This window comes from Festucalex cinctus, chromosome 3 (genome assembly GCF_051991245.1).
Source record: "Festucalex cinctus isolate MCC-2025b chromosome 3, RoL_Fcin_1.0, whole genome shotgun sequence".
Taxonomy (NCBI): domain Eukaryota; kingdom Metazoa; phylum Chordata; class Actinopteri; order Syngnathiformes; family Syngnathidae; genus Festucalex; species Festucalex cinctus.
In genome coordinates this window covers 5214550-5227361 of record NC_135413.1, presented here as the reverse complement: position 1 = coordinate 5227361, position 12812 = coordinate 5214550, and the positions used below count along the sequence as shown (strand labels likewise).

The following is a 12812-nucleotide window of genomic DNA, read 5'->3' as shown; positions in this document are numbered from 1 at the left end:
TGCGTTAAATACCGTCCTCTGGATTGAAGTGCTCTGAAGTGCCTGAAGGACTGTTCAAAAGAGTGTCGCTGCACACTTTTTGTCAAAGTCAAGAGGAGATGTTTTTGCCAACAGCACCTTAGCACAAGAGCTGATGACAGCTTGCTCTGGGTGTCATCGATAAACACTATCAATTTATTTTTGCCGTTTACCAATCATCTTGTTTTCCTGCGAATATCCCCATATATATCCGTTGTATTTCGCCGTTGAGACAACCATGAGTGTGGAGGTTAACGTACAATTTATACAAATGCTACTGAAGACGTAAGTGACGTTTTAGGTGTCAGCAGATCATTTTTAAAAGCTTTTAATAACAGAAGTTTGCTGTTTTTGTTTATGTTTTTTTGTTTTTAATCATGGATCTTTATTTTAAGGATTCTTTCTTTGAAACTTGCAAGAGCAGATGTCAGGATAAAAGCTTAGGCCTTGACCTGTGACTGAGCAGCTTAATCGCTGGCTTCGGTTTCCTGTATTGCTTTTGTGCATTTTTACAAAGGGGTGTTATTTATATTGAGAAACCTCATCTTTGCAGCACTTTTGTTTATCTTGCGAAAATAAAACATTTTCCTCCAGCACAGATTTTAATTTGAATTCAGTTTGGTGTCTTGATTGTGAGAGTTACTCATTGTATGGTCCACTCAAATTTAACTTGGACTCACATGTCAAATATTAGTTGCATCACGAGGGCGATCTGAAGTGTACCACACACATGTGAAAACACCACATAAAAGCTACTTCAGGGCCGCTGCACTCTGGGATTCTTCTGAACTTGACTAGAACCAAAAAACAAACAAACACCAAAACCCAAAACAAAGTTGGCCACTCAACCTCACACATTGGATGATATGATGTGTCATTCGATATGTAATACAGTTGCTGAATATAGCGAGATAGATATTGCGATTAACATGTACCCAAAGAAATGCTGTTTTCTTATCTAATGAAATAATTTTTTTTTTCCATCCAGCAAAATAAGTGAACTCAATATATTCTTAGTTAATTTTAATTACCTCTCAATAATGTTCAACTATTTTTTTTTTAGCGGCTGACTGGTCAAATTCAGATAAAAGCATTACATTTTATATGAAACTTACTGCATTTCTTTGCAATATGCATATTGCATGGATCAATATCTCGATATCAATATTTTTTCGATATATTGTGCAGCCCTATTGGCTATAATTTGTGAAGTCACCCAAAGATTTACTTAGTTTTTTTTCCCCGAGGTGTTTTTTTTGTTTTGTTTTGTTTTGTTTTTTAAATGGTGGTTGAGGGGGCTTGGCGTCCATATTATAGGTTTATCAGTTATTTTTATTAGTTACTGAGGTGGATGTATTAGCCAAGCATCCACTGTGCCCTTGCGTTTTCCATTATGTACTTGGAAAAACAGATTGGGATGACTGTGCAAAGGACACTTGTGTACTTAGTCAAAAGCTGTCCGACATGAATTCCCATGCTCCATTCCTGATGGGCACTCACCATAGTGCCAGGTTTCCCAGTTGTATATGCTGTTTGTGTTTGTCAGACAAGTGATGGGAGCAGCCTGCCTGAAATCTATCAGAGGCAAAGTGACTGTGCTGATTGTTGAACATGAGCAGGGTGGATCAGTGCCACAATAATACTGCAGGATTACGTGACATAAACTTGCAGTGATTATATGGGAAATGAGCGGTGATAGATTCAACCTACAAGGTAAGTGTGGTAGGTAGTAACGGATGGGGTTAGATTTGTTGTTTTTTTTTTAACAAACTTTTATTTAAACACCAAGCAGCATACAAAACCTGTTTAAAATTTAGACATTGTATACAACAGCACAAACACAAAACATGCCAGGGTGGTTACAAATGACATGGAAGGTAAACAAGATAAAATCCAAATATAAAACCCAAGATATAGTATAAAGTAAGATAAATATATTACAAAATACTTAGTAATTGTTTATTTTGACTGCGATTGGTTGGCAACCAGTCCAAGGTGTCCCCCGCCTACTGCCCAGAGCCAGCTGAGATAGGCGCCAGCAGCCCCCGCGACCCTTGTGAGGAATAAGCGGTCAAGAAAATGGATGGATGTTTATTTTGACACCTTTTGGATACACAGTTCGATGAGGAAAAATATTTTTTGTGAACACAAAAACAAAATGAAAGTAGGCTTATGCATGAATTTGTAGATGTGAATGGTCTGCTGAAGCTTCCTGAATACAATCTTTTCTATAATCTGTGTATTATGTATAAGGTGGTTCATAAACTAAATGGCCGTTGGTGTGAACTTGTTCCTTTATTCTTTTCATCTCATACTCAAAATACCAGAAATAGACTGCTATTAAAAGGGAAATACAGAAAACTAACATGAACTCGTTTTAGTGTATGTTATAAAGGTCCACAAATGTGGAATGACCTGGACAATGATATCAAACATTCTTCTTCTTTTCCCATATTTAAAAGAAAACTGAAACATAACTTACTTATGAGATATGCATCTACTGGTAATGACTTTGTGGCCTAGTGTCTGTTTAGTTTCTCATTTGAAATTCTCTTGTACATGGAACAGAGGTTACGGGGGTTATACATGTAACATAAATATAGTTTTTCATATCTGTCCATAGATTATTTTGGTATTATTCTTTTCTTGTAAATATGATGGGTATATCTTTTATTTACAAGTTGGAAATATGTGATATTAACTTATATGTGTTTGCAATGTAAATTGTGTGGTGGTGGGTTTTTGGACCCCAATGTATAAGCTATGAGCTTCTGAGGGTGTCCATTTTCCACAGTAATTGTATCACTAGGTTCTTGACTGTAATCGAATGCATTGTGGAAATAAACAAACAAACAAACAATGCAATTTTTTGCTAAAATGTTTATCAAATCAAATTGTGAGTAGACAGTTTATGTTCAAAGATAAAAAGTTTCCAAAATAAAAAGAAGCCTGGATAAATGTGATCGAGAGTGAATTGTGTCAATTGGCACCAATTTTGTATATAAACAATACCAGAATAAAGGGAGGTAAATTTTTGATTCACAAAAAAAAAGTGCAATTGGTATTAACTCTTTCTAATGAAAACGGTATGTGACAAAAGCCAAACCTGGCTGCCAATGGGCTCTTTGCACAGCTCGACGACTTCCTGGACTGAATACCACGTTTTTGTTTCCTGTCTCTCATGAGTGGACAAACCGATTAATCCAGGTGTGCCTGGCCAATGTTGTAGTTACAGAGATCAGGCACACCTGGATTAATCAGCTTGTCCACTCATGAAAGACAGGGAATGAAGGACTGGTGTTGAGTTCAGTAAGTAGTGGATTTGTGCAAAGAGCCCATTTATATTATCAACAAAGGAAGACTTGCTGTTGCCTATCAAACACACAGGAAGTGGGTTGTAGTATGAAATTATGAGGATGTAATATGTCGTCACAGAGTCAGAGACCACCCAAATGCATTAAAAAGAGGTTTCACTATTTTAAGTAACGCATATGTATGTTTTTGATAGAAACTGCGTATAAAAAATAAACATAAGAAATAAGGGTTGTATTTTCAACTGTTATTTTGGGGGATTCATTTCAGTGTTCTTCTTACCAAGGAATACTCGAGTCGTAAGAGTTCACAAGGAATACTCGAGTCGTAAGGGTTCAATTACAGTCGTGATAATAATTTTCAAAGAGGGCGGATACAATTTGAGAGCTGGCATTAAATTCAATTAGTTTTTCTTAATGCCTCGTTCTAATTTATTTTATTTTGGAAATCACTAACCGGAAAGAAAACCATTTTTATACATCTCAAAACATCTCTCATACATATCCATTTATCTCAAGCAAACAGCAGAGATTGTGCCTAAACTGTGCGAAAGACAAAGGAATACGGGAGATTGAGTCGGACATTTTAGCAGCAAACGAAAGTGAAACATACGTGGTTGTTTTATTTCCTTTTTTGGGCAGGGGTCGTTTTATTTCCTGTGTGCAGCCGGTCAGTTGTCAAACGCACGCCTCTGACGGCACAGGGCGGGGTGATGTTTAGGTTCCGGTATAATGGCCGCGATGAAATGGGAAGCGTACGCGATGTCGATCGGTAACGCTCTTCTTGTTTTGCATCGGAGACAACAATGACAACGTTTGCCGTCGCGGAGTAACAGCGTGGCGGTGGAGAAGTTTTTCTCTACGGCGCCTGTCGGAGAATACAATGAGGACGCTATTTACAATCTGTTGTCTGTTCCTTGTTACCGGCGAAGCAGACCGGGCGTGGGCCACTGTGAATCAGACCATCAACAGCAGCAAGCCCTCCAATTTGACTGCGGATAGCAGCAGATATATCACAATCGGGGACGGCTCGTCACAGGAATTCGAGTTTCCCGAAAACACCAAAGGCGTGATTGTAATCTCCAGCCAATACCGGAGTCCAGCAGCCATCAGGAAAGGCCGACAGAGCTGGAAACAGACTTTGAAAGTACGCTCCTTGGACCCAGAGGTCCTCTCCATCCTGAATGTGACAGACAGTGGCCATGTGGGACCTGCAAGGAGCTACATCATCAGTATCCGCTCGGGTTTCCCAGGAAGGGCCCAGCTTGAGATCCAGTTGTTGGACCTGAGCAAGGACTCTGTTCCCATTCTGATCGAGGAGAGAACGGATTACTGCATCGTGGTGGCTCCTGGGAGTGATGACCCGGCCACAAAACTCATCCAGTCAGGTGGACTGTCCCATTTCTCCGAGAACCCTGTGCTATTTGCTTTGCTCCCCCTCATCTTTGTCAACAAGTGTGCCTTTGGGTGCAAGGTGGAGGTGGAGGTACTGAAGGCTCTCGTGAAGAACCCCGTGCCGCTGCTCCTCGGGGTGCTGGGTCAGTTCCTGGTGATGCCGCTGTATGCCTACAGCGTGTCTCGGCTGGCCGCGCTGCCGAAAGCGCTCTCGCTGGGCCTGGTGATCACATGTTCCGCCCCGGGAGGCGGAGGCGGCTACCTTTACAGTCTGCTGCTCGGAGGGGACGTCACCCTTGCTATCTCCATGACCCTGGTATCCACAGTGGTGGCGGTGGCCGCCATGCCGCTGTCGTCGGCGCTGTACGGACGATTGCTGGGGGTGCATGCGGCGCTACATGTGCCATTCGTGAAGATTTTTGGCACCCTCCTCTTCATCGCCATCCCCATTTCTCTTGGAATGCTGGTCAAGCTACGCCTGCCCGCCCTCACTCGTGTGTTGCTTGGACTCATCAAGCCCTTCAGCTTCGTGCTCATCGTCGGCGGCATCTTCATGGCCTACCAGATGGGCGCATCCATACTGGCCAACGTCCGGCCTCCGATCGTGGTTGTCGGCGTGACGGTGCCTTTGCTTGGGTTGTTGGTCGGGGCAGTTCTGGCTAAGTTGGTGGGCCTGGCGCCAGCGCAGAGGAAGACTGTGAGCATTGAAGTGGGTGTCCAGAACAGCTTGCTGGCCCTCGCTGTTATGCAGCTGTCGTTCCGCCGGATGGAGGCCGACTTTGCGTCACAAGCGCCTTTCATCGTGGCCTTGGCCAGCACCTCTGAGATGCTTCTGGTAGTTCTGGCATATTACACCCACCACTGGTTGTGTGGGCCCACTGTCCCAAGAAGTGACACCTGATTGTAGCTGCCATTTTTGGAAAAAGGAACCTTCTAAATCTACCCGTGGGGGAAAAAAAAAAAAAAAGCAACTTGTACCAATTTGCATGCCTGGTGGTTTTCAGTTTTGAACAGGACTTTTGGCTGACTTTTTTTTGTACATTGTCCTTTTCATATTTTTCATGAAAACCAATGGCCTTATACCCTCCAGAGCTCTATTTCTCATTTCTGTGTGTATTATACTGTGAGCTACAAAGTGTAACAATTCCCAAGAAAAAAATACAATATATTTTTCTACTAAATTACTTTTGTAAACAAGACGCAGATTGATTTGTATCATGTTTACAACAAGCGGTTCACCGTGTCTTATCCAGTGGTGGGGGAATTGTAAAAGTGTGTGGTGGGGGGGATTGTTACATGTTTTTAAGTTATTTGCTATTGATTGTGTTTTATGGATCTGTGTATCCACATACTTGAATATTAAAGATGAAAAATGAAGAAGAAAAAAACGATAAAACAGCTTTTTTGACTGTGTGCGTGCGCGTGCTTTTGAAAACACAACTTGCACCTTTTTAGTCAGCTAGATGTAGCTGCTGTAAGTAAAAATATGTATTGTGCATATGAAGTCAACACACCCCTGTTCAAATCCTAGGTTATAATTTTTAAAATGAGAAGAAGACAAATCATTGAAAAAAATTACCACCAATAACGTAACCTGTAACAACCTGATTAACAAAATATATAGTTTTTTATTCTTTATAAGAAGTAGATTTAAAAACATGAAATCATGTGGTTGCACAAGTATGCGCTTCCTCTCAACGCGGATGTGGCTTTGTCATATTTAAACATGTTATGTCATGTTAAGTGGAAGTCAGCAACACACAGTTTACACGACATTTAAAGTGCTTTCTAGCAGTAACCTGAAAGTTTTGTGTTTAATACTGGCTCTTAAAAGTCAACCTTGGTTTTATCAGACAGTAACACATTTCCCCACGTTGTGTTTGGAAAAAGTTATGGTCCAGTGAAACCAATTAAATTTATCGCCATAATTCCAAAAAGTATTTGGCACTAACTCAAGTCAACACTATTAGCTAAGTGAAGCCTCGATTTGGGGCTGTTTTTCTTCACATGGAACTGAGGCCTTTGAAATCGAATCACACTATTTAGACTATTATACTTTTTTTTTTTTTTTTTTTTTTTCCAGTTGAATGTTGCAATATATTGGCTATTTTTATTTTGGAAAATGAAATTTAAATGTTACAAGATACCATACTTTTAAAAATAAAAAGTCACAGTAATAATACTGTTTGCCTTGTCATCCATAACACTAAGCTGAGAAGGGGAGGGGGAGATTTGAATACTATGAGTAGCTGCATATGTTGACCTCCAGTATTTTGTAATGTTTTAGCATGTTTCACAAACAGAAGGTGAGGTGGCCCTCTCCTTCCTTTCATTTTCCTGTATGTGGCCCTCAGTGGAGAAATTTGGGCGTCTCCTCCTATAACGTGTTTTTACAAAGGTTTTGGAAATGTACATCATCTTTCCACATCTACACAGCAAATCTGTGTTAGATTTCCAGTGTTTGGTGAAATCTGGTGTAAACAGTGTTATTCGAACACTTGTCAGGACAAAAAAAATTAAGTGATGGAGTAACACTGGTTAAGTGAAAAACAAAACAAAACAAAAAACACTTTGAAAAGTGTCCAATTTACACTCCTGGGTGTGGACGCTCGGTGTTAAGCTAACACTAGCGATTTTGCTGTGGAGCATTTTGGAAGGGCAAACACAAATACTTCATTGATTGCATCAGTAGCCCCACTTCGACACACAAATACAATTTTTTTGTGATTTACGACTGAAACCTGAGACAAAGATCATTTAAAAAAGAAATTATTCCACCATCAGTGTAACCTCTCAACTATACAACCCTGCAAAAAAAAAATAAATATATATATATATATTTTTTTTTAAGAGGAAGTAAAATTGGGAGACAGAACCTATGTATTTTTGCAAGTATGCACGCCCTTGACATGGTGACAGCCTGGTGACCATGGCCACATTTAGTTGGAGGGTGTTGCACACTTGCGCTACCACCTTTATTATTATTATTATTATTATCATTATTATTATTTTTATTATATTTTTTTAATACAATTACCTTGTACAGGTTAAGGAACATCATTGGTGGGAAAAGTTTTGGAATGATTTATATTGTTCTCATTTGTTTTTATATCACAAAAAATGCAATAAATAAAATTAAAAAGCATTTTAAATAGTATAGAATAAAACAACTTTATTTCACTGTCACTGGAATAATGAACATCATTTATTTCATCACAAGTCACAATTATGCAATCGATAAGGTTCTTATCGATTAATCCTTGTCGTAAGGATTAAAGGACTAATGTACTTGAAATTTTTCATTGAAATTAATTAATTTAAAAAGTGTTCGCAGATCATTTGAAGTGGTCTAATATTTCACCTACAACCCCTAGCAAAAAGTATGGAATCACCAGTCTTGGACGAGCACTCACTCAGATGTTTTATTGTGTAGATCAAACTCAGATAAAAAGCATGAAACAGTCGTGAGGTCATTCCAAAGTGCAACATCTTGGTTTTCAGAAACACTAAAAGAAATGAAGAAAAAAACATTGTGCTGGTCAGTAAATGTTACTTTTATAGAGCAAGTACAGTAAAATAAATATGGAATCACTCCATACTGAGGAAAAAAATATGGAATATGGAAAAACAGACAAAAACAAACAAACAATCAAAACACATCACGAGTGTTTATTGCACCACATCTGGCTTTTATGACAGCTTGCAGTCTCTGAGGCATGGACTTGAGCAGAAAATAAAGACACACCCAGTCAATTTCCTTTCCTTAATTGGGCACCTGCCTCAAATGACAGCTGCTCGTTAGTCAGCAGTTAAAAACAGTGCAGTAATCACACCTTGGAGGGCTGCTGGACCAAGTGGATTATCAATAATCATGGCTCCAACAAGGGAGATGTCTCTTGAGACCAAAGACAGGATTATCAAACATCTCGAAGAAGGTAACTCTACACGTATGGTTGGCAAAGATGTGGGCTGTTCACAGTCTGCTGCATCGAAGATCTGGACCAAGTACAAACAGCATGGGAAGGTTGTTAAAGTCAAGCGTACTGGTAGACCAAGGAAGACATCTAAGCGTCAAGACAAACAACTAAAGGCCATATGTCTTGCAAACAGAAAATGCACAATAAGACAAATGAAGAATAAATGGGAGCAAGCTGGAGTCAATCTATGTGTCAGAACTGTGCAAAATGGTTTCAAGGAAATGGGATTTACATACAGGAAAGCTAAAAGGAAACCATCATTGACGCTTAAACAAAAAAGAACAAGACTGCAATGGGCTAAGGAGAGGCAATCATGGACTGTGGATGACTGGATGAAGGTTATCTGCAGTGATGAATCACGAATCTGCATTTGACAAGGTGATGACGCTGGAACTTTTGTTTGGTGCCGTTCCAGTGAGATTTACAAAGAAAGAAAACATCCAAATTCCCACAGTCCTTGATGATATGGGGCTGCATGTCAGGCAAAGGCACTGGGGAGATGGCTGTGGTTAAATCTTCAATAAATGCACAAGTTTACATTGACATTTTGGACAGCTTTCTTATCCCTTCAATTGAAAAAAAAAAAGAAAAATAATTTTCCAAGATGACAATGCATCTTGCCACAGAGCAAAAACTGCGAAAGCATTCCTTGGAGAAAGACACATCCAGTCAATGTCATGGCCTCCAAATAACCCAGATCTCAACCCAATTGAAAACCTATGGTGGAAATTGAAAAAAAAAAATGGTCCACAGCAAGGCTCCGACCTGCAAAGATGATCTGGCAACTGCAATCAAAGAGAGCTGTCACCAGATTGATGAAGAATATTGTTTGTAACTCATCAAGTCCATGCCTCAGAGACTGCAAGCTGTCATAAAAGCCAGATGTGGTGCAACTAAATACTAGTGATGTGTTTTGAATGTTTTTTCTTTGTTTTTCATGATTCCATATTTTATTCCTCAGAATGGAGTGATTCCATATTTATTTCCCTGCACTTGCGCTATAAAAGTAACATTTACTGACCAGCACAATGTTTTTTTTTGTTTCTGAAAGCCAAGATGTTACACTTTGGAATGACCTTATGGCTGTTTCATGCTTTTTTATCTGAGTTTGATCTACAGAATAAAACGTCCGAGTGAGTGCTCGTCCAAGACTGGTGATTCCATACTTTTTGCTCGGGGTTGTATCATTCAGCTCGACTGCTAGACCCTATCAGCAGCATGGGGCTATGGAGTAAGATATGGACAAAAGACAAATGCATGATTAACAATTTGTAGTAATAATTTATGTTATGTAGTTTATGTTATTTCCCCGTGAGTACAAATAAAAATTGTTTGGGTACAAATTAAAATTTTGTAGATTAGAATGTTTTCTTGTGACTATGAATCAAAATTGTGTGGGTTTGGATTTTTATCTTCTAGCCACGAATTCACGGCTGGGCATGAGGATCACTTTTGTGCTCTAAATTTGTTGCAGAGTAGTCTGTATTCTGTAATTATGATTTGTTAAAAGATGCCTGCTGCGTGCAATGGAAATCAAGAGTAATTAGGGCCAGGTTAAACTAAATAAATAAATAAATAAAAAAATGAAAAAAATGTAGTAGTCCCGAATTAGGGTCAGTTAACAAACAAACAAACAAATATTCACAAAAAATTCGGATGGAGTCGTGCCGAATTTCTCAAAAACCAACACGCTCTCCTACCTATATGCTCATCAGTCACTTTCGTCAGACACTTTGCCCACTATGGAGAGAAATTTGTGTCTTTATTTTCAATCAAACAAAAAAGGAATTTGCAATCAAAAAAAAAATTCAATCAAACAAAAAGGGGATTTGCAACCTCAAATAAATTTTAATCAAACAAAAAAGGGTTTTCATATAAAATAAAAATTTGCAAACAAAAAAAAACCTTTCAATCATGGATTTGTATTTTAATAAAATCTTTTGCAAGTATTTTTTTCGTTTTGTTTGCGAATCTGTTTTTTGGTTGCGAATCTGTTTTTTGGTTGCGGATGTGTTTTTTGATTGAAACCTGTTTTTTGGTTGCGAATCTTTTTCTGTGTTGTGTGGGCGGGGTCCTCCGTTCAACCGATGATAGAAGCCTTGTCATTGGTCAGCTTGGAAGCCGCTGCGACAACTTTCATTGGTCAGATAGGAATGGGGGTGTGACAATGTTCGTCTGACTATTTCCTGGTTCATTTTGTCCAGTCGCCGCCAGCATCAAGGTAAATATGACCCCCCCCCCCCCACTTCTAGTTTTCCGTTTTGTTTATCTGACATTTATCTAAAAGCAACCCTTGATCTATCGTTTATCCGGTGATTTGTTCTAACCATTACAATTAACGTAATCACTCACTCAGCATTGCTTAGCCATGTTAGCTAGCTAGGTAACTGATGGTCCGATACATGAGTCAGTCATGAAGCTATGTTGTTGGCAGTCAAAACACAAATATACATAACAGCTGTTAGGATGAAGTTTTTTTTTTTTTATACTCATAAAGAAACCTTTGCATTTGTTTCACATACAGGCAGGGCTGGGAATCATTACATCATTATATTAATAAAATGCTAATTATTAATCACTTATGAGAAGTTCTGGTCATTGAAATAAGTAGCCTCTGCTACATTTATTATGTCTTGGGTGTTTGAAATACAGAGGAAGTGACAAATTACGTAATATAAATACATTTAGTTCCTGTGATTGTTTCATTGTAGTTTTCCTGTTTCAATAATGTTCAAAACATGTGTCAAACATAACTTTGTCAGAATTTATTTTTTTTACATGTTTGGTACTTAATTCAAGCACACTTTTCTTTACTTTTTAGATGCAGAAGATGAAGTTGGTGGTTGGTCACCTCTCTTCATGAGGTGATGCTGTGGATAACTGAGCAGGGCCACAAGCACCTGCTTATGTCAGACAGAGAGCAATTTAAAATATCAATAAACTTTTACCACAATTGTGAGGTACAAATGCCAGGTCACACATTATGTTACCCCCTGCACAAACACCATTACATTTCCAACTGCTCATATGAGTGATTACCATTCCTTTAAATCACATCTACTGACTGCTATCACCTTTGATGCCAGATTTGACACAGTGTAATTGAAAGGGAAAAAAAATAAAAAATCACATCCATTTCATTTTTTTTGAGTAATTACAGGCTGTTCCTACCAAAATGTTTGTTTTAAGTTTAACAGTTCATTTTCTGAGCTTTCTTGATTTCTTGTTGGCAGGCCAATCATTTCTTGAGAAAAATGTCTGTATAAAATCTATAAAATGCTGAATAATTGACTGGTTGTTAGTTCATATGCATGCTTTTTTTTATGAAATAAAAGTCAAACTGTTTTACACAGGAATTTATTTTCATTTTTTACATAAATTTAAATGACCCTTTGGGCCGCGAGACACTAGCACTAGAAGCAACATTGAGAGTCTGCAAATAAATGACGCGACCAAAACTCAAGGACTCCTTGTTTGGATTGCTTTACCGTAAAGCAACAAGTCTTTCCTCAGGTAAACGACAGTGGATGTCAGGTATAACGATCCCGTGGTCACCGTGATGGTCCAAGGGTAGTGTCTCTTCAGCTTGCTGGATCTGTAATATCAAATACATTTATGAAAGCTACAGCAACTCCAAGAACTTTTACTCATATAAAGTTTTTTCCTCTGGTTATGTACGCTTTTACCAGCAATAAAACTGCCCTGGCCTGCTCCTCTTACAGTAAACATGCATCTCGCTATGTCTACATTTTCTACCCCTTGGTCTGCTCGCACTCTAAAAGAAAAAATCTAGTCAGTGTAATTGCAAAAGTACACCTACAACTCAGATTCCCCTTCTGTTTCAATCTGACTCATACAGTAAACAACCAGGACCAATAAATAATAATCACAGAATTATCACGAATTTAATCTCTACTTCAAACATCCAAGATTTAGGGAAAGCAGCTAGTGTAAATAAATTCGATTCCCAGCCCTGCCTGTATGTGAAACAAATGCAAATGTTTCTTTATGAGTATAAAAAAACAAAAACAAAACTTCATCCTAACAGCTATCCCAAATTAGCCGTATATTTGTGTTTTGACTGCCAACAACATAGCTTCATGACTGACTC

At 38.7% G+C, this 12812-nt stretch overlaps 2 protein-coding genes across 2 annotated transcripts in view; both read left to right on the top strand.

The window, feature by feature from the left end:
- The window catches only part of chmp1a (charged multivesicular body protein 1A), a 26440-nt gene extending 25816 nt beyond the window's left edge, over positions 1-624 (top strand). Inside the window, exon 7 of the mRNA XM_077515526.1 lies at positions 1-624. This exon is cut by the window's left edge and continues 514 nt beyond it. The gene's annotated coding sequence lies outside the window, so the exon portion shown is untranslated.
- A 3450-nt stretch (positions 625-4074) lies between these two features.
- Positions 4075-6768, top strand: slc10a3 (solute carrier family 10 member 3). The gene has a single exon (XM_077515525.1). The coding sequence runs from the start codon at positions 4213-4215 to the stop codon at positions 5623-5625; it is 1413 nt and encodes a 470-aa protein (XP_077371651.1). The 5' UTR covers positions 4075-4212; the 3' UTR covers positions 5626-6768.
- Positions 6769-12812: the final 6044 nt, after the last annotated feature.

Excerpts from the sequence above, each read along its gene's own strand:
- slc10a3 (XM_077515525.1), top strand. The coding sequence starts at position 4,213 with ATGAGGACGCTATTTACAATCTGTTGTCTGTTCCTTGTTACCGGCGAA.